The sequence below is a fragment of the Lepidochelys olivacea genome, assembly GCF_965140295.1.
Source record: "Lepidochelys olivacea isolate rLepOli2 genome assembly, chromosome: 3".
NCBI classification, from domain to species: domain Eukaryota; kingdom Metazoa; phylum Chordata; order Testudines; family Cheloniidae; genus Lepidochelys; species Lepidochelys olivacea.
The window spans coordinates 151,183,601-151,206,654 of NC_140413.1; the positions used below are offsets into that span (position 1 = coordinate 151,183,601).

The 23,054-nt window shown below is 40.6% G+C and overlaps 1 protein-coding gene across 1 annotated transcript in view; it reads right to left on the minus strand.

Moving 5' to 3' along the window:
• BTBD9 (BTB domain containing 9) overlaps window positions 1-23,054 on the minus strand; it is a 291,643-nt gene that overhangs the window by 114,592 nt on the left and 153,997 nt on the right. The window contains exon 7 of the mRNA XM_084623356.1: window positions 10,800-10,909. Coding sequence (XP_084479482.1) covers window positions 10,800-10,909 — 110 coding nt within the window. The remainder of the gene's footprint in view (window positions 1-10,799; window positions 10,910-23,054) is intronic.

Below are 23,054 nucleotides of genomic sequence, written 5' to 3' on the forward strand. Positions count from 1 at the left end.
GCTACCTGATCCAATTGAATAAGTCTAATAAAGAGATTAAATAACATAGACTATATGCAGTTGCATGAGAACCCCCAAAAAGCATCTCTCAGTGACCCAATTTTTTTGTTATTCCTTTGATTGATGCTTTAAATAAGAGGTCCCTTTTGTACCATTCCTGGCAATTCTCCAGGAAGTTGTTAAAGATCACACAGCTCTTCCTAAAATGGCTGTGTCCCCCTGATGGACTAGCCAACATGCATTTTCTCAGTAAAACAGGCTCTTATAATGACTGCATTGTAATCTCTTGTAGTATTTAATGGCTGCCACACTGTCTACACAGTCAATGAAGTAACTGTATCTAAGAGCTAGTCTAAATAAACAGTGCACAGCAAGATGGGGTGTAAATCCACAGTGCACTAGCCTGCCGCACACTAATTGTCCATGTGGACACTGCTATCATGCCCTAAAAGTTCCCTAGTGCACTTTGAGCTACTCCCATATTGAAACAGGAGGTCATAGAATCATAGAATATCAGGGTTGGAAGGGATCTCAGGAGGTCATCTAGTCCAACCCCCTGCTCAAAAGTAGGACCAATCCCCAATTAAATCATACCAGCCAGGGCTTTGTCAAGCCTGACCTGAAAAACTTCTAAAGAAGGAGATTCCACCACCTCCCTAGGCAACGCATTCCAGTGTTTCACCACCTTCCTAGTGAAAAAGTTTTTCCTAATAGCCAACCTAAACCTCCCCCACTGCAACTTGAGACCATTACTCCTTGTTCTGTCCTCTTCTACCACTGAGAATAGTCTAGAACCATCCTCTCTGGAACCACCTCTCAGGTAGTTGAAAGCAGCTATCAAATCCCCCCTCATTCTTCTCTTCTGCAGACTAAACAATCCCAGTTCCCTCAGCCTTTCCTCATAAGTCATGTGTTCCAGACCCCTAATCATTTTTGTTGCCCTTCGCTGGACTCTTTCCAATTTATCCACATCCTTCTTGTAGTGTGGGGCCCAAAACTGGACACAGTACTCCAGATGAGGCCTCACCAATGTCGAATAGAGGGGGACGATCACGTCCCTCGATCTGCTCGCTATACCTCTACTTATACATCCCAAAATGCCATTGGCCTTCTTGGCAACAAGGGCACACTGTTGACTCATATCCAGCTTCTCGTCCACTGTCACCCCTAGGTCCTTTTCCGCAGAACTGCTGCCTAGCCATTCGGTCCCTAGTTTGTAGCTGTACATTGGGTTCTTCCGTCCTAAGTGCAGGACCCTGCACTTATCCTTATTGAACCTCATCAGATTTCTTTTGGCCCAATCCTCCAATTTGTCTAGGTCCCTCTGTATCCTATCCCTCCCCTCCAGCGTATCTACCACTCCTCCCAGTTTAGTATCATCCGCAAATTTGCTGAGAGTGCAATCCACACCATCCTCCAGATCATTTATGAAGATATTGAACAAAACCGGCCCCAGGACCGACCCCTGGGGCACTCCACTTGACACCGGCTGCCAACTAGACATGGAGCCATTGATCACTACCCGTTGAGCCCGACAATCTAGCCAACTTTCTACCCATCTTATAGTGCATTCATCCAGCCCGTACTTCTTTAACTTGTTGACAAGAATACTGTGGGAGACCATGTCAAAAGCTTTGCTAAAGTCAAGAAACAATACATCCACTGCTTTCCCTTCATCCACAGATCCAGTAATCTCATCATAGAAGGCGATTAGATTAGTCAGGCATGACCTTCCCTTGGTGAATCCATGCTGACTGTTCCTGATCACTTTCCTCTCATGTAAGTGCTTCAGGATTGATTCTTTGAGGACCTGCTCCATGATTTTTCCGGGGACTGAAGTGAGGCTGACTGGCCTGTAGTTCCCAGGATCCTCCTCCTTCCCTTTTTTAAAGATTGGCACTATATTAGCCTTTTTCCAGTCATCCGGGACTTCCCCCGTTTGCCATGAGTTTTCAAAGATAATGGCCAATGGCTCTGCAATCACAGCCGCCAGTTCCTTTAGCACTCTTGGATGCAACTCATCCGGCCCCATGGACTTGTGCACGTCAGTGCGCACTAGGTCAGTGTGCACTAGGAAACCTAACATGGTGGCAGGGTCCACACAGACAATTAGTGAACGGCAGGCTAATGCACTGTATATTTACACCCCAGATTGCCATGCATGAACTGTTTGTCTAGACCAGTGGTTCCCAAACTTTTTACCTCACGCTCCCATTACCCCTATCTGCTCTTCTCCCCTGCCCCCAGAGCCGGGGCCGGAGCCAGAAGTGGGGCTGGCAGGGGGGAAGGGGACGCAGACAGAGTTATGGGGTCTGAGGCTGGGGCCATAGTTGGGGGTAACGGGGGAGTGGAGCCAAGGTCGGCAGCTGGGGCCCCAGGCGTCGAGCTGGCAGCTGGGGCTGAGCCAGGAGTGGAGCTGGGTGGCACTCTGTCCCTGACCAGGCCCCAGCTGTAAACCCCCCTCCCCGAAATGTTCCTCTGTGCCCCCCTAGACAAGCCATAACACATTGCTTCTGTAAGATATTTGAGAATGCAAGGTGCTATATGTAACCAAATTCTTTTCTAAACTATCCACTTTTAGCCTTAGTGCCCTCACACAGTTCTCAGAGAATAGTTCTTGTGGGGTCCTTCACACTCTGAGTTACTTGAACACTGCAATATCACTTAGACAAGTGGGAGGCACTGAGAGATCTTCATTAAGCAGCACAGAAAGAGCTAAATCCTGTGCCAGCTCTCCCACCGGCATCACAAAGGCCTGGATCCACACAGGGACTTAGGCGTTACAATGCTGAGCATCAGGGCACGTAACTTTTAGGTGACTAGAAAATCATTGGAACACACAAATTTAAAAAGCCTGAGTCAGATGCCCAGGCTTTTATACAATGAACAGGGAGAGATGAGTGCCGAAGAATGTAATGCACGTAAGCCAGCACGCTAGGTGGAGAGATGCCTAAAATAGCCAATGGGAGATGCTGACAAGAGAGATGTGTCCTCAGCCCCTCCCCCTCTCACAGAGTTAGGCACCTAGCTCCAGGATGATGCCTATCTCGCTAGTGATCCACAACTAGGAACCCCTCCTCTGAAGTCTGGCAGCTTAGGCGCCTAAGCTGTTTCTTGTGAGAATGAGTTAGGCACATGCCTAACTTCACACAAAACACTGGAGGCAGCAGCAGCGACCTCCTTGTAACTTCTAGGCTAGTGGTTAGAGCACTCCGCTGAAAAGTGGGAGAATCAGATTGAATTTCCACCCCTTGGGCTTGATAGGACGAGAGGAGGCCAAAGGATTTGAACAGGCATCTCATATCTCTCAAGAGAGTGCTCTAACTAGAGCCCTGCAAATCCGCGGATATCTGCGGACCATTTTTGCAGATAGTGGATCGGATGCAGATAAAACCATGCAAGGCTCTACTCACCAATGGCACCTGGCCCACGGCATCCGGCTTGAGCAGCCTGGGGAGCACTCGGGGCCAGTGGCCGGGAGGCAGGTTGGAGTCGGGGCTGCCCAACATCCACTCACCATGCCACTTCCTGGCCAGCAGTTCGGGCTCCTCAGACAACACCAGTGTCCCCACCCTGGCCGTGCTCCCAGTCCTGGGCCCAGTCTTCCAGCTCCTGGGCAACAAGGCCCACACCCGGCCATGGGGATTGGAACACGTGGGGCCCCAGCACCCTACCCCTCCGCTCCACTGTGATGCAACACGTACTGCTGCTGCTGTGTGCTGTCGCTCGCAAGCCCCTGGGAGCAGCACAGGATGAGACGCCCCTTCCCCCCAGTTGCCTCCCCCCATGCTGCCCCTTCCCCTCAAGACCCTGCCCCCGCGCTTCCCCTTACCTCCAGTCCTCACCCTCGTGCTGCCTCTTCCTGCAAGACCCTACCCCCACACTCGCTCCCCTCTCCCCCCGCGGTCACTAGCCCTTGTGAGATGGCTTGCTTCTGCAGGTGCGGATACAGGTAAAAGACGGCTAGCGGATCGCAGGTTGGATCACGAGTTGCTACTGGCGGATGTGGATCCACATTTTTGTATCCGTGCAGGGCTCTAGCTCTAACCACTGACCTATGGGATAATTTGATGAGGGTGTTTCTCAGTCTGTGAAAGCTGTTGCACTGTGGATAAATGCCTAAACAGTTATTGAGAGAAAGAGAGAGAGAGAGAGAGAGAGAGAGACTGGCTCTCTAGCCTTGTGATTAGAACAGCTACCTGCAAGGTGCAAGACCCAAAGTCCAGTCCCTCTGCTCCAATCATTCTTTATTTATCAAAAGTGGAACAGCTTCAACAGGAAAGACTGAGAAAGACCCATATCAGAATATCTCATAGCTCAATGTTCAGAGCATTCTCCTGAGCCATGTGGGAGACCCTGTTCAAAAACTGTTTCCCCTTACCTCAAGCAGAGGGGGAATTGAATCTGGGTTTCCCACATCCCAGGTGAGTGCTCTGACCACTGGGCTAACAGTTATACAGTGGGAAACACCACTTCCTCCTCTGGCCAGATATTGAATGGGGCCTGATCCAGTAGGCAATCTCTGAGCCTGGGGCCCCAGACCCTTCTGAGCCTGGGAGATCATAGACAGGACCAGAGGTGGGCTTTTAAATCTGCGATGACATAATCCATGGGCTGTTACCCAGACAGAAGGGGAGTGGGGCAGCTGCAGGGGCAAAGGAAACGGTGTAGTTTCCTCTTCCTCTGCTTCATTTCAAAGGACTGGAAGGCACAATCCAAAAACTTCATAAAATCTGGCCCATGATTTCTGTAATGAGAAGCAGAGGACACATGATTGGGAAAGCATAAAGGAGCAGGAGTCTAAGCCTGTCCCAATGGATGCAGGAGAGATGTATCATCTGCAGAGCCTTCTGACTGAGATCTTACTGAAAATCTAGCCATCTTGAGCTCTGTGTTAAACTTAATTATTAATAAGATGCACAAATAAAAACCATCAAATTGCATTAAGTCACCCAGCTCTACCAAAACACACAACTTAAGTTAGACAGTGAGAGCATGTCCCCACTGTTCCAATAAAGCTTAGAAGAAAGAGTATGCAAATATGATTTAAATATTTCTGATTGAAACTTTAACATTTTTCAATGTTTTGTAATATAATGCATTTCAACAACCCTAAGAGATTCCATGGAAATTTGCAAAACATTAGAACAAATCTCAGGCTTCCTATGGTCAATATAAACATTTACACTTCAATTTATTGCACTTTCAGTTTTGTCTTATAACAGTAACATGGAAAACAAAGTCAATAAAGATCAGGCTAGTTATTCCTGTTATCATCAGGCTAGAATTCAAATAATTTCCTGGCAGAATTCTGTCATTTATATGCTAATTGTATCACAGATAACGGCATGCTTTCGACATACTGTTATTCTTTGCTAAAATCTAACTGTAACTTTAACAGGGTAACTTACCATTTAATGTTGCTATAAAAAAGATATTTAAGTCTTTACAACCTTTAGCAATGGAGATTGAGCAAAACCAAGAGTCTCCACCACTATATTTAAACTGAAATGCAACGGCTTTTATCAGGCACCCATTGACATGCAACTGCTAAAACAGACAAAGAAAGCAGCAACATGTCACACCAGAACTCTGCTAAAACCAAACCAAGCGTCAGAGAGATATTATCTGAAAGACAAGTGAATTAGGATTTAAGCTCACATGTATACCCACACACCTTGACCCCCTTATTTGTTGGTCTGACAAAGTAGCCTTTAAATATTACAGCTCTCACCTCACAAGTTGAAAACAGTGTTACATGTGCCCTAAACTATAGATTAAAAAACCCAAAACAGCACCCTAAGTAATTCTTAAAATCCCAGCTCTACTAATACTATAATACACATGTATCTATTACTGATTTGCACACAGTAATAATATGGCTTTATATGAGTGAGCACAAGATTTCTGCACCTTAAATTAGCTAAGACCGTATATATTTTAAAAGTATTTACTCCAACATGCTGGGTACTATTCTCTGTTGAGTAACTGCATACTCTTATTGATATTGCACTTTTTCTTTAAATGCAATTCCTTCCTACACTGCCTGGATACAGTACCTTGCTGACATCAGATATGAGATTATTTTGTGAACTCCTTAGGGCACAGATAAGGTCTTTTTATCTGTATTATGAGGAGCCCTGCACACTCTTGAACCATGTCAAATAAAATTTAGAAAGACTTAACTTGACCTTTCATATATTTTTGTGACTGGCCCCTTTAAGAAAGAGTGGGTGTCCAGTGCACCTGTGACTGATTAGCTGTTACTCAATTGGGTTTAATTAAGTCAAGGCACATGGGCCTGAGGAGACGGAAGACAGGAAGAGGAAGGGGAGAACTGCCTGGCAGAAGCAAGGAAAGGTGTAGGAAAGAACTGCCTGAGAAATACATAGAGAATAGCAGGTAAGAGCTACCTGGGAGGAGCAAGGGATAGCTGCCTGGGAGAGACAGGAAATTTCTGCAGGTATTACTTGGAAATAGGGAGGAACTGGCTAGGAGGCAAGTGGAAAGGTTAGCCTGCTGACCTTCCTGAGCTGGAGAGCCAGTGATAGGAGGCTGAAAAGGGTTCAGTCGTTGGATTGCGTTTGGGCAGAAGTGTCATGAAACTGGTCACTCTCAGGTGGATGGCCAGGAGACTGGAGCTCTGGAACAAGAGCAGAAAAGAACTGGGAACTGAGTGCTGGTGGACTCAGAGGTGGATGATCTAGAAGTAATCTCCCTGAAAATGGGAATGGAAAATTGTAATACATTTCTATGTTTTACTGTGGGTATTGACAGAACGGTTTTAGCACGAGGATTCTATAGATTATTGCATGTATATGTGAATAAAACGTGCCCACAGGTGGGACTCTGAATTGGACAGTGAGAGGAACTGTGCTCTTATTATGGCTAGACCAAGGGGAAACTGAGACAGCCATACTTGTTCTGCTGCAGCCTGCTGCAAGAGGTCTCCACAGGCAGGGGCTGCCTTCTCACATACTTACAAGCCTAAAAGGAGATTTTAAAAGAGATTTTGTGGTAAATCTTATGAGATGCTGAAGAGTGACTGTGAAATTACCTTGTTTCTCCACAGTACATGGCCAAATAGAGGACTGGAAGACTCAGAGACTAGCTCTTCACAGTCAAATCTCACAAAAGAAATTTAGGAGAGAATTTTTTCCCCCTTTTTTAAAACTATTTTTCCTTCACCTTCACTGCTGCATGCATAAAATTTAAAAATTCTGTGAATCCTGAAAGGCCTCCTCTGAATTCTGAATCTTACTATCCTAAGAGGCACTGAAATATACTACAAGAAGCAGTGCTTCTTGTCTGGTATGGAGCATACAAGACGATTCTTCAAATGTTGTCACACAGCAGCTACAGGAAGTCTCAAATAATCTTTATAAAAGACTATTTTCTAACAGTTACTCTAGTAATTAAGCATAGTAAGTGTGACACAGAGGCCTACTGGTGATTCATTACTGTGTGTCAGGTCTGACTTACTCACTACACTTAACATAGTGTTATCATGATATATACCCAGAAGATGGCATGTGATATATCACTGGAAAACTAATAACTCACTAAGCATTAATATTCCTGCATGATGTATGTATGGGGTGTGTACAAAGAGTTATAAATATGTGCTAGAATTACGTTCCTAAAATGTGTTTGGCAAGCGATGCATAAGCACAATTTGTCCTTTAACCAAAGGAACGAGTATCTGCTTGTCTGTCTAGCCTTGTCATCAGCCAGACACAGTGAAAGTATATTTACATATAAAGTAAACAAAGCTATCAAGCTAACAAGCATGGGAGAAGGCAGCAAGGCATCTATATCACATCAGGAGAGAGAAACTTCATCTAGAGATACACCTCAGAAGAATAAATTTCAAAGGTTTATTGAGTTATAAAGACAGGGCTTTTGAAACGCAACTGATAAGTAATTGAATCAACTGATTGTATACAATATTACTGTATTATACAAGTGTATTGAGTAAGATCTTTTATGAAAGCCTGTGACACACAGTGAATAATATTGTGAAATGTATGCGTTAACACTGTATGAGGAATTATGGATACTAGCTGATATTATGCTTTAAAGTCTGTGACCAAACACAGGGAGAAACAGGTTTTCTCCCAGACAGGAGGGAAGGTAGATATTTACCTGTCTCCAGTGTAAATTAAGCATTATGGAATCAAAACAATGGAACCCCTATTTACATATGAACCTGCAGGGGGATAGGAAGTCAACAGGAAGGGAAGAATAGCAGGTAGCTGTCTCTTGTAACAGGGTCAATGAACTTTGGAAGGTATAAGCAGAAACAGAAAGCCATTGTGGTACCCATCACTTGGGGTATTAAAGGGGCCAGGGTTCCTGAAATCACAGAATGTTGAATCCTTCAGCCAAGGGGCTTGACGTCTCTGGGAACTGAGTTTAGGTGAGAAACCTGCTTAGGCAAAGATTGTAACTTGCTGAAATTAAGTTTAGTGGTAGAAGAGTATTTTTCTTTTGTTTCCTTATAACTTTCTCTCTTTTCCCTTACATTAAGTATCCCTTAATCTTATGTCCCTTTGTTAAAATAAACTTGTTTTATTTTACTATAAAGCAAATCAGTGCTGTGATTGAAATAGGAGCATTTGTCAAACCCCAGTAAAATGAATGAGCTACAGAATATTACCTCTTTAAAGGATCAACAAAATTAACTTCAGTAAGTGTTCAGTGAGAGGAATGGACACTGCAGAGAGACATCTCTGAAGAACTCAGAATTTGGGGCTCACTGTTTGTTACCTGCAAGGTAAGGTTTCAACTGGCAGAGTCCTGAAGAATTTGCTGACAAGACAGACAAGCTGGTGTGTCAAGGAGTTGTCACACAGCTTAGCTGTAGCATAACTCTCATTTTCTGAGGCTTGAGAGGGATAACATATGAGATATTGAACCCCATAATGCTTTATGGGAATATGCTTATGAATGTATATATGACATAACTGGAATATGTTTTATGCTACATATGCCATGTAACATATCTCTATAAAGGTTATGATCTACTGAATATATTCATTCTATTTGTATGCATGTATCATTTTTGTATTCAAAGTTATCAATATTGGCTATGTACTTGTTTAATTTTAAGTAGCCTCAGTGAAGCAGTTGGTCAGCTTCCTGAGAAAAATCTATTCTCAGTAAGTGCCCAATCAAGAAACACTTAAGCTAACAATGAACTTGGAGATGCCAATCCACATGTGAGTTTTCCCAGGAATGTGGCCTAGCTGGTAACGAACTCAATCATGCATAGACATGTGACTCGCCCATGTGACTCCAAAACTCCATCTTGGAGCTGAATTCTGGATAGGAGAGAGGAGGGGGTCTGCATCACAAAAGAAAGTCTAGTTAAGCCCCTGGGAGATCCCTCCATTTTGTCTTCAGCTGGCTCAAGAGGTAGCCTCTCCACCCCCAAAGGATACCTGAAAGAAACTGGAACAAAGGACAGTAACCACAGGGGTGTGAGTGATTGCTGGACCCAGACTAGAAGGAGGCTAGTCTGTAAAAGAAACTTATTGGAACATCTCTGAGGGTGAGATTTCATCTGTAATTACTTTCTTACTGTATTAGGTTTAGACTTGCGTGTTTTATTTTATTTTGCTTGGTAATTCGCTTTGTTCTATCTGTCATTACTTGGAACCACTTTAATCCTACTTTTTGTATTTAATAAAATCATTTTTTACTTATTAATTAACCCAGAGTATGTATTAATACGGGGGGCGGCGGCAAACAGCTGTGCATATCTCTATCAGTGTATGGAGGTAACAGCCGTGTTTCAGAGTAACAGCCGTGTTAGTCTGTATTCGCAAAAAGAAAAGGAGTACTTGTGGCACCTTAGAGACTAACCAATTTATTTGAGCACGGAAGCTCATGCTCAAATAAATTGGTTAGTCTCTAAGGTGCCACAAGTACTCCTTTTCTTTTTAGTGTTATGGAGGGCGAACAATTTATGAGTTTATCCTGTATAAGCTTTATTCAGGGTAAAAGGATTTATTTGGGGTTTGGACCCAATTGGGAGCTGGGCATCTGAGTGTTGGAGACAGGAACACTTCTTAAGCTGTTTTCAGTTAAGCCTGCAGCTTTTAGGTAATGTGGCTCAGACCTGGGGCTGTGTTTGTAGCAAGCTAATGTGCCTGGCTCAAACAAGGCAAGGTTCTGAAGCCCCAAGCTGCCAGAGAAAACGGGCTCAGAGGTAGTCTCGGCACATCATTTAGAGGGTTTCTGTGATCCAACCCATCACAACACAGTAACTCACAATGCTGAGAATCCCAGCAGACAGTCACAGTAAGTCTTTTAGACTTGGCCTCTACTCAAAGCTTGAGGGAGCATAGCTATTCTGGGCAGAGATATGAAAAAAACACACCCCTGACTGACAATTATGGCAACAAAAAGCCCCAGTGTAGACGCAGCCAGAAAAGTGCTTCTGTAAGCACAATGTTCTTTACGGAGGTCATATTCCTACATTCGCAGAAAAATTCCTTCTGTCAATGTATGCTGTGCCTACACAAGGTGGCTATGCAGGCATTGTTATGACACCATAGGCTCTGTAGTGCAGACACATCTTTAAAGTCATGTAGCCAACCTACAATGGAAGCAGACACAGGAATGTTCTTACAAACAAATGGGCTTTGCTTCTACTGGTATGAGTGGAACCCTAGGGTTGCAAAGACAAGATGAGTTCAGGCAATGAACCTGAAATGACTGAGAAAAAAAGTGTCTTTAGTAATTTACATATAGTAGAGATAACTATAGAATTAAAAAACAGTTGTATTTCTTACCTATAAGACCTTTCTCAAGAGTGAAGGTTTTGTTGGTAAACATGCATTCAAATGCCACAATATGGAAAACTTTGTTCACTGTGTTGTGGGTGCCAACTATTCGGATGTACCTAAGAGAAGAGAGAAAAAACAAGTTAAAGACAATGAAGACCCACTTCCCAAGTTACCAATGATTCATTAGGACGCTGTCAGTGCTCTTGCCTTATCAAAGTATTTTGCCCAGCCACAAGAACCGGAGAATTGTTAAGAAGATTATGGATTTGACTACAGATATTGCACCTACTCAGAAATTCTGGCTCCAACAGAGCTTAGAAGAGTTACAGCAAATTTAAGAGCTGTGAAATGTATCAGAATTTTACAGGATTTGGATTAGATTTACCAAGAAAATCAAAACAAGACATCATCCAGCTCAAACATCAACTGTTTGTCCATAATACAACAACATTTGAGAACTAAAAATAGCTGCCTGATTCTACTAATGGCTATACAGGCTAATTGACAACTTTCCACCACAATGAAAGATTTCATACACTAAAAATAAACTCAATAAATCAATGTTGCTTCCCTACAGAAGCCATAAATTCTCTTTTATTATAATGCTGCTTCTAATTCCAAATTGCTAAATTAACTCTTGATACATCAGACACCAACTTCTTTCTTGCAATACCTTTTATTAATTCCAGAAAAGTTATTTGAACAGTCAGGCTTCTGGGTTTCACTCTTGGTTATATAGCTTGCACTTCTGAACGCTAACGCAAAGTCACAGGCAGTGGCTGTTGAACAAAGTGGCCTATTCACCCTCTGCATTACCTTGGAGGCTTCACCTTCTACAAACAAGTATTAACCTTGAATCAATCTGCTCCCCTCATTTTCCAAAGGGATCTGACAGTTCAGAGGTTAATGAACAGTTGAAGTCATTATTATGAGTTCTGGAAAATCCCAAATGGGATACTATACGCTGTCTTGGTGGATCTTAAAAAACAACCAGGAAAATGACTTGAATAGATAGCATTTCTCCAATTATGAATTATCCACACTGAAGGAAGGTGCATATTAAATGAACAGATTTCAATTAAGAGAAAGTAGAAGCTGTAAGACGTTAGCAATATCTTTCCCTCTGCTGTGTAAAATAACCTTTCATTTATCTAATGTAATTTTAGTTCTAACCTAATGGCTGTTCGCTAATACAGTAAGCTTGTCTCACGTTCATCATCACTCCAAGTTAACTAGGTAAAGTAAATGATGATTTTTTTTTAGCCCTTAACTAAGAAAGCTTTTTGTACTTAGGGCTATTTTCCCTTCTAGTTTTATTTAGGTCCCATCTACATACCAAAATGATTGTGTTACAGGCACAATTCTTAAAAACTGCTGTTGATAAATGTTTCAACTAATACGTATTTTTCATTAGTGTAGGCAGAGCGGAATTCTTTAAAATGCTTTTAAAGAAGTGGTTTACGAAATTTTTACTACATCCACAAAGGTGGCTAAACTATGTAAGCTGAAAACATTTGAAAGATCAACTTTTAAAATAAATCTCCTAATGTGATTTTATGTTGCAGACAGAATTTTAGTCTATCTTTAGGCAGTCAGCAAATACATTTATTTATTTTATCTGCTGACTGTTTCAAAGTGTTGACTTACTTAAAATTTATTACTAAATACACTTTTTGGCCAACTTATGTGACATGCTAAATCATACTGAATTTATGAACTTTCTCCAACAGGGAGCTGTAAGCCTCTACCTGCGCTACACATGATGCAGAACATGTAATGTTAACTCTTGTGAATACCACAACTTTGGCTCTTGCTGCTGGCAGTCCTGTAATGACAAAAAATTCAGTCATGTGATTTTTGAGGGAAAGAAACTCCTTCATACAGGGAAGGTATACTATACTGCATGCCTAGAGACCAAAGTTCTAGTCCAAGTTCTTTCACTGACTGCTGTTAATATTTCTGAACCCTTCACAATCCTTATAATGAATCAAGGCTTCATGCCAGTATGTTGGGGGGAACTATCACTCACCCATTTCACAGATAGATACCTGAGAGTACACACACAGCTGGGAATAGAATATAACAGAGCCAAATATTATACACTTTGCCTCACAGCATTTCAGAAGATCTTCTAGTTCTTTAGCTTAAGCGATAGAAGTTCACGCTTTTACATCTAGCAGTCCCAGGTCTGGTCCTTTCAGATTACCCAGAGGTATTGTTACATTTGACTTTGCTGACGACAACTCTCATATCACACTGCTCCCAGAGCCAGAGCCAGAAACCAAAATACTGTTGCACAGAATTTTACTGTAGTCTCAAAAATACTTGCAAAGTGTATGTTGTCTCCCTGTATAGGCTGGTCCCCATAGAGAACAACAGAATGCTCTTTTCCTCCACCAGTTACTCCTAAAGTATAGTAGGAGAGGTCAGTGCTGTGAATCTGAAGGTTGTCAAACCCTGCTTATGACCCATGTGGAGGTGAAAAAAACATATACATATATGTATAAAAGTTAGTGAAACAACCCTGGAGTAACTGCTGGCATGATTTTATATTGCTAAACGTATTTAGAAGTGAATTTGGGTGTTGTATTGTTGTATTTCTGGTGTTTGTATCTTTCCCTTTAAGGATAGGGCGTGGTACTCTTCTGTAGAGTCTTTCAGATTGAGACCAAGGGGCAAGATATTTTGCTGGTGAGTCTAGAGAGGGGAAGAACCTGCCTCTGCAAACTCCAAAAAATTCAGAACTTACAATAAACCTATCTTTCAGAAGGCAAGCATTATTATCTGAAGTGTAACATCAGAACTTATGGGGGACTGAATATCTCAGGGCATTGCTAATGAACAAAGCTCTTCGCTGTTGGTATTTACTGATTTTCTCAAAAAAAATTCCGGGTTTTGAAAAAGCCAGTATTTGGGTTTTACTGATTTTCACCCAAATTTTGGCTTTTTTGGGACCCATAAATGTTCTGTGGAAGAAACACACAGGGCTATGCTGAAGGGCCAGGGTTAGGAGGGTAACGGAAGGCTGCACTCCATGAGTACTGATCCCCCACCCATAGACTGAGGCTGACCCCAGCCCTTCGGCACAACCCTGTCTACTTCCCAGGGCCACGCGGAAGGGCTGGGGTCAGGAGTGGGTGCTGTCTGGCAGAGGAAGCAGATGGGCTCCTTGTGGGTGGTCTCTACTGCCAGGACCACCAGGCTCCCTGCCCATCTCGCTCTCCAGTGGTGCAGGTGCAGCAGCCATCAACTGGCAGTTAACCTACTCTGTGCAGGAAGCCAGCAGGGACTCTGTGAATGGGGAGCTGAAGATAGGACCCTGGAATCTGTGACAGGATGGTCAATGCTTCTGGCCCTTTAGCACAAACCACTCTGCTTCCTCTGTGTAGTGAGGGAGCGAGAAGAGCAGGGAGCCCATTTCTGGCAACTGAGACCACAATCACATCAGTAACCCCTGCCCCAGGCAACCCTTCTCTGCCCATTGCCCTTTGTTTTAGATTACTTACTTTCTCTGTTTTTAAAATTTAGAATAAACACTAATACATTCCCAGGAAATTTTGAAAAAAAATACCATAAATATCCAAAATGAAGGGCCTTACTAATGAGCTACCTAGCCTTTCACCTGCAGGTTGTCAGTTTGAATCCTAATTTTAATTTAATTTAATTTTAACTTTCAAAGGGCAAATTCATTGGTATACCAGAGCACTGCAAAGCAACCAAACTAATTAAGGTTCCAGAGTAACAGCCGTGTTAGTCTGTATTCGCAAAAAGAAAAGGAGTACTTGTGGCACCTTAGAGACTAACCAATTTATTTGAGCATAAGCTTTCGTGAGCTACAGCTCACTTCATCGGATGCATCCGATGAAGCGAGCTGTAGCTCACGAAAGCTTATGCTCAAATAAATTGGTTAGTCTCTAAGAAACTAATTAAGCTGGGTTTACAGCTGCTTCGTATCTCTAGAGAGACACAAAGCTACTGAAATCTACTGGTGAATCTGGCCCTTAATTTGCAACTGACTAAATGTTTGAGAGAGCAGTATTACATACACTGATGCTGTGTGAAAAGAAGGTTGCTCGGTGCCTCATCCATAGGGTCTAATGTCTCTGTGCTTTAAGGGGTAATGTCTCCCTGTTCTCCTGGCTCATTTGTGCTGCCAGTGGACCCAAACTAGCTGGGCCCTGGGGAACCTCCCAGCACTGATGCCCAAGTTACCATACGGTGAAGGAATCTTTAAAGAGCAATGACAGTTGGACAAGCGAGAACTCTTCTCATCTGTTCTGTCTCCCTCAGATCACTTACTGATTACAACCAAGAGAACTGCTGTGTGCAAATTAGCTGAAGATGAAGGGTGGTGATTGGTTGAGCTACCTCTAATGTCACAAAGATCACACTTAAAAGCTACTTAAGCAGTTCACCTTACCCTTTCTGTAGCTTACTTAAAAGCTTTTAGATAAAAAAATCAACAATAACATGGCTTAATTACAACTAAATTTCTTCAAATATAGCCTACGCACAGGATTTCAATTAATTTTAACTAAGTGGAAAGTTTGGAAAGTTATTTCAGTATGAAATAGTGTTTCTTTATGTATGAAAAAAACAGTGTCTCATATATATATATATATACACACACACACACAGTTTTTTTAATACATAAAGAAGCTGAATCCCAGCCTTAAATGCAAAACAGAAGTCAACCTTAACTATGGAGTCACAGTCAGTGCCTCCAGAATACGTACAATATATTATACAAAATTTGGAAAGCTCTTGAAAATACTTCAAAATGTAGAGAGATATATAAATGAAAGATATTAAAGTATATTACCTTAAATGCATATTCATACTACTACACTCACCTACGTTGTGAATATAATACCTATATTGGTCCATGTTTAATTATTCACCTTTAAAATTCACTGTAATCTCAGGAAATTAAAATGTAAAATTCACAAAATGACGTATTTTAAAATAACTTCCTCCGTAAAAATAGATAAATACATCATTAATCCTTCACCAGTCGAACTGACCAAATGGAAAGAATATTTTGTAACTTGTCCAGCAGGAGGTGCTATATGAAAAACATCATCTCCATAAAAGATCAATAGCATCCCCACTGAAATATAGCCAGCCTATACAGCTCAGCACCTGAGATGCAAAATTCATGCCAGATCCCAAGCCTTCATCAAAACCTAAGTCTCATTATCCATTTACCCCTGAAATAAACCCATAGGTAACTCACAGCAATCAATAAAATGGTCTACATTTATTCTTATTATACAATTTACAGTAAAAAGAATGAATATTTTCAAAGCTTTCTGTTCTATGTCATGGCATAGGAACAATGACAACAGATACCACACTTTCTAGACAATTATTTTTGAATGAAAGCTGGAGGTTTCACTTGTTTCTCTTCCCCTTTCAATGTCATTTCTCAAATACATAGGAGGCTGAGATTTAAGCTGATAATAAGGGCACTGCAGATAACTGACTTTATTAAGTCTGTAGAGAGATACTGCTGGAAAAATAGAATGGACGTTCCTCAGTATCTCTAAGGTCCTCTGCAAGAGCTTAGCCAGATGGAAGATAATTAAAACTTAAATAGGGATAGGGAAGATACACATGCAACAAACTGACCACCTCTGATGCAAATGAATGCTAAGGGCATAAATCCTTATCTAGCTATCCAGAATTACATCTTTATCTTCCTCTTCTTTAACTAATTCTACACAATAACTAGGTTCGGTGCACACATGAAGATTAGGGCAGGAAAAGAATACAGTTCAGAGTAGACAAAAAAAGAAAGAGTGGACAGCACTTGAACTTTCAAGCTAGTTTAAATTATGAGGGGCACAACAAAGTGAAAGTTGGAGTATCTAAATCACAGGTCAATCATCCAAAGACACATGTACTTATACTTCTCGCAGCCATATTAGTGGCTGCCCCTTCCCTCCCTTAACAGAAAGCCTCTGTCTATGGTGTGCCATTTTGTAACTTCAGTCCCTGCCTCCTCCATTCATTAGTTTAAGCTCTAACATAAAATGTAGCTTTGCTTATCTAGGATGAAGACTGTGGTTTGGAGCAGCTCATACTTCATTACAGTTGAGATTGTACACAAAGTGAATGGAAAGCAGTGGGCACTCGTACAGATACTGGAAAAGCTTAAGACCCCCTGATCTAAGCACTGGGAGGCCTAGACTACAGGCATCTCTTTGTGAGCCCAACATGCAAGTCCTAATGCAAATGTTATCATCAAAGTCAACATGGAACTAAAAGTGTGCCTGCCCTGCTCTGCACTCAGTAGTAAGCTTCCCTGTAGTCTGGAGGAATGTTTAGCTCTGGGAGTTGTGTTACATTTCTGCATATTAGCTTGAGCCTCTCTCTGGGGAATTACAGGTGCATGTTTTTTTGTACAATCTTGCAAATCAGTTTCTCTCCCAATTCACAAATACTGACACACCCCTTTACACAGGAAATAAATATTAGGACAATTACTCATGAAAATGACTGCCTATAATAATTTAAGTGTTCTGTATTCACTGAGCACTCAACTTAGAGTTCAGCAGTATTAGGGCTTCAATGTGGTTGCAGTGCACTATTTAATCAAACACATAGTCTCAGCAATGTAATCTTATAACCTGCAATCCTGAAGTGAAAATAACTGTACCTACTAAAATGCAATTCAAAAGTGTCACATTTTACATTTAGCTCGTGGAGGGGGAGTAATGCAGCACACTACCAAGCTGAAGATCTAGGTCCAGGGAGTGACCTTGAAATTCTTGTCCCTACGCCAAATGGAGATTGGTATGTTGCAGCTACATCCAACTCTGTCTGTGGGAAGAATGTGGCAATAGGCAAGAAATGAGGCTTGTACAGAATCCTCTCTAGGCTCATCAACAGAGCATTACTAATTGGGATAATCAGAAACCACAGATTCTGCTCCTCTGTTTTAAGAAATCTGGGAAAGGAAATAAACTAAACTAAAATAAGAGAAAAAGATTACATTGACATGAGATACTGCTTCACATAAACATGAAAATCCTTATTCTGTTTTAATTTCGTGCTATATAATATTTATCAAGCAATGCCATTAGTCAAACCTGGCAAAGAAAGGGAAAAACAGAGAAATTTCTTACTCTTTATTTAAAAATATCAACTAAGTAAGCAAGAGAACCTCATACAGTATCATGCCACCAACTTTGAAGAGTTTGAGATAACAGCAGCAGCTTTAATATGACCCAAGAATATTCTATAGAACACAAAATAAATGGTTTGCAGTGTTCTCATTTGACAAGGGATAGGAACATATGTTATAATTACACACCAAAGAACGTATCTTATCTTGAATAATAGCTAAAAGTATTTCACACTAGTGATCATCTATAATAAAACCTATTCCATCAGCTAATAACTATATATTTCTATGTTAATCTTCATAGTTAGATTATTTAAATACTATTATCACAAAAGGTACTTACTGTGGTATTACTACAATAAGGAATTAATAATATAAGAACCCAGCCTTCCTCCCAATAAATCCTGTATTTTTTCCCCTCGGGTTTCTCATTAGGTTAAAAAGCAGCACTATTTCCTGCCTTAATCTTGCATTCTTTCATGTGGTAAGAATTTATTCTAGATATAAAATCATTAAATGCACAGCTTTAACAATTTACTCTAGCACCCTGATTTTTAAAATCATATTTTCACCTGAGGGGTATAAATTAAAGTCTATGTTTCATTTGATCCAAATGGCAAAAAAATGTCATTGCCTGACACTGGAAACATGATCTCCCTCCAAGCAAAGCAGAATGGATTCAGAATGTCTGGTACATCTTGGTAATGGACAAAATAACTATGTCTGAATGATAAATACCAACAATACACAGCTATATTCAATAAACAGATAGGCTTAAAAGCCTCTTATGAACACTTTTCAACCAGTTACACTGAAGAAATTTGCTTTCATATAAGTAATTGTAAACAATTGCCTAAACACTGGAGAGATGGTTCAGAAATACATCAATGATAGTGTGGTAATGCAACCATAGTTAAGGTTTCACAAAGATTTCCATTTTAAGAAGGAAAATTAAATTCTCTAAAATCTATTTAGATCACATTTTATAGTTAAAAACATTATCATCAGTAAATTATGATGCAAGGCAAGAAAATACAGTGGTTTCACATTTTGATCATTTGTCACATTTGGATTGCTCCTGACATACATCATCAGAACTGAAGTTAAGTCATATGGTACTGACAACATAAGTTATGATGACAGAATGTCACAGTTCTTTTTCTATAGGACTTGAAAAGATGCACTTGTAACCCACGCTAACACAGTGGTGGTTTTGGTCCTTTAGCTCAAGCAGTAAAGCTTCAAGTGGGGGATAGGGACAGGAGCTGGGATGGAAGGAGGTGTAATAGCAGAGGGGTGTGAGAAGAATAGCTTAAAAGGATGGAGACCCAATATATAATTTTTAAATTTTATATTTCATATGATAGTTTCATCTTGATAAGCTTTAAAGTAACTTTATCAAGATGTAGATGTCAGAAGATAAGATAGAAAGGTTACTGTAATTGCTTTGTTTCCAAGAATAAGAAACTGGAGGTGATGACACTGATCATAAGTTTGAACTTATTTTTAATTTAATTGATGAATGAATATCGAGTGATTGGATGTATCAGGGTTTTTTCCAATTAGCTATTTTTATAGGATTTTAATATTGAACTTTTCATAAACTGGCAACATAATATTATCTTAAGACCTTTCACTCGATAAGTCCATACTAGCTTCTTCAAAACTGGTCTCATGTATCTGGAATTTTCATATTTTTGGGAGGTCACAGATAGGGGCGTCCACATTCTAGCGGCACCTTACCTCTCTAACTGTGTACAACACAAAGGTCAGCTGTAGGCAGGGGGCGCCCTGAAGATGCTGTGCCTAGGGTTGCATAAGGGGTAAATCCAGCCCTGATGGCACAGTCAATGAAGTGTGCAAACTATAAGGATCAAGGGTAAGGCCAAGAAACTTCACCTACTGGATCAGTGAGCCATGTGAGGGAAGACTGACCTTCTTGAACCTCTAAGGCTAGCCACCTTGTGGAGAAGCAGCCACAACATCAATAAAAAAAGCTCTTGATTTTATTTTTGTGTGTTTTAATAAAAGTTATAAAAGAGATACTGAGTTAATTTCCTATGTTGCTTGATGAAAGAAATGTAAGGGCCTGGGGTGAATGCCAGCTGGTCAACCTAAAAGCCAGACCAGCTCCCGCTAATTAGTCTTTGGTGCTTGTAAGCAATCAGAGACAGGCTTGGGGAACAGGGGCAGAACAATCTATAACTGCTAGAACAAACACTCCCCTCTAGGATCTGGAACTGAATTGCGAATTTCCGAGTCTCAACAATCCCCTGCTCTCAGCACATAGCTGTGAAAGCCACCGGGAAATCGTGTCTCTTATCTACCACTAGTGGCTGCTCCACACAGAGGGTGGCAACCTGCTACCAAATACTCAAATAGCTCAAGTGGCAGAGGTCAGTATTGTAGATCTAAAGGCTCCAACTGGGCTGATAATCTATGCTGGGGTCAATATGGCTCCCCACCCTAGAATTTCAGAGGATGGGTCAAACTTGTTGTTTGAATCTGTGTGTTTTCTTTGTATAATTTCACATTATAAGAATATTAATAGGTTTGCAAAGTCAAGCATTCAGGTTAAGAAATAGAAGAATTAAGGTTGCCTATACAACTTAAATGCCCTCGTACCGCGCCCTTGTGCATATGCATTTAGGATACAGTCTTTAATTAATTATGTGATCATATATCATTTTTTCACAGAATTCCTGCTTCATTTAGTGCACAGAATGGATGTTGCTCCGAGAATGAAATCAGGGTTGTGTTGTGAAGGAAGCTGTTGTCTGTAAATTGGAAAGCGTGTGGTTAATGGGGCAAGGAACTTTAGGAATAGAAAGTTTGGGTCTTGTGGTTAAGGAACTGGAATGCCATCCTGGAGAACTGGAATCTATCCTTGCTTCTGCCACAAATTCCTTTGTGATGCTGGGCAAATTGTTTACATCATTTTTTTTTTTTACTGGTGTCCTATAGTTCTGTATCCTTCATTTTCTGGGTGCTCACCTTGAGACATCTGGAGGCAAATTTGCAGAAATGCTGAGTGCTCACAACTGCAACTAAAGTTGATTAGTACTATGCTTTGAAAATATAAGGGGCTATAAAAATGCTAAGTACTCTGAAAAATCAGGCCCTAAGTGTCTGCCTCAAGTTGGGCACTCAAAATTAGTGGTCACTTTTGACTATTTTAGCTTTAATCTCAATGTGCCCCTGTTCCCCTTATTCTGTAAAACAGGGATAAAATACCCTCTCTACCTTATAAGTGTGTTATGAAGATAAATTCATTAATGTTTGTGCAGTACTTAGATACTATGTTGGGAACATCATAGAAAAGTCCATGAAGAAAATAATGTTGCATTCAGTGGAAGGATCGGATGGTGAGTGGTAAAATAAGGTCAGGGGCAACACATTGAATGACGTGCATAGAAAGAAATACTGAATGTCGACTACCCACTAGGTGAGCATGGTCCATCCTGTGCACTGAAGGAAGCTAGACGTTCTGTAGGGGAAAACAAGTATGTGATCATATAATTATAGATAGTATCAAAACGCATACTCTCAAAAGGGCCCAATTAAGGTTGCACAGGCAACTTTAATTCTGGCATTTATTAATTTTTGAGAACTTGATTTTAAAACCTTTAAAGTTTCTTTTAATGTAGTTTTTTTGTATGTGATATACATATAAGATATACGACCTAACATTCAAATACACTGTCTTGGAAACAAAGTTTATTTTTGCTTAACTTTCGGTATTTCATTGATTTTCTTTTCTGTTTATTTTGGTTGTTTTCTGCATGGAACTTGGAAACAATAGGTGACAAATAAGCAGGGGTGGGAATGTTGGGGACCAATAACTAATCCCTTTTCTGTATCCATTCTGTGCTATTGACAACAAATCTATCCATGTGGGAATACATTAAATCTTTTTTTACTGTTCAAAATATGTTTGAAACAATCTTACCTATTTTGAAGACTAAAAGTAAAATGTAAAAAGTTCAGTATTTGCATTTTTTTAAATTAATTACACTTTCACCAACTTAAGTATTCAGAACAAAAAATAGGTTCAACTTTAAACGAGGTAGCCTTCCCCCAGCTTATCAGATACATGTTTGCATTTGTTGTAGAGTTTTGAACTATAAGAAACACTATATTTTTAATTGATGGCATGGTGCCAGAAGTCTGGGACAGGTATCTTTTATCCTGCTTAAATCAACATAAGTTAATAGGTGTATTAATTATCACCTGTATCCATGCAAACTCATTTTTCTGCCATTCCCCATGCTTGATGTGTATCACTGGTTAAAATTTTCTCTCTCTCTTTGTACACAAGATCCTTGCGTAGACTAACTTGTGCATCCTGAATCATATGTTCCTTTAAAAGGTCTGATTCAAATGAGAATCCTTACACTATGTGCTTGTGTACTCGAGAGTCATGTAAACTTGGGCATAACTGATTTGGTCTATGAGACAGGAATGGTAAAGAATGGAGTGTGCAGCCAAAAACCTGAGGCCAAACTGAATTTGAATGATGTCTCTCTCTTTCAGAGCAATGACAGACACAAACGAGGAGTACAGACACTAAAAACACTACAGGCAGTTTTCCCAATGAAATTAGAAATTGTTCACCTTCCTGTCAGAAATGCAGCATTTACATACAGAACATACTTTCTATAAATCTTCTTGTGGTTCAAGGGGAAAAGAACCACAGTTCAAGGACTGTATTAGTTCTCCTGTCAACTAACACTCCCACCCCCATCCCACCCCAAATACAAAGAAAAAATACTTCCTTATAAAAGGAAACCTGTATCACTTTGGCATTTAAAAGATGTTTCTGTAGTGAAGGGAACTGTACTGAACAACTAAATCTTTGCCATTTGACAAAACATTTAATTTTGCGGTTTGATCCTGTTTGAGAATAATGGATACTTCTAGCTGCCTATAAATTATAAAGGTTTTGCTTGTATTTTTTTCAGACTCCTCTACTCCTAGTTGGTCATGTTCCATTTTTTCCACCAATTGCTATGACAGCAACGCCATGGAGGTCTGCTGTTAAAACTTTCCTTATTTTAATAAAACATTTGTTTCATGTTAATGTGAATACAATAAATAAGGTTTTATTTTAATTGCACAGAACAATTAAAGTG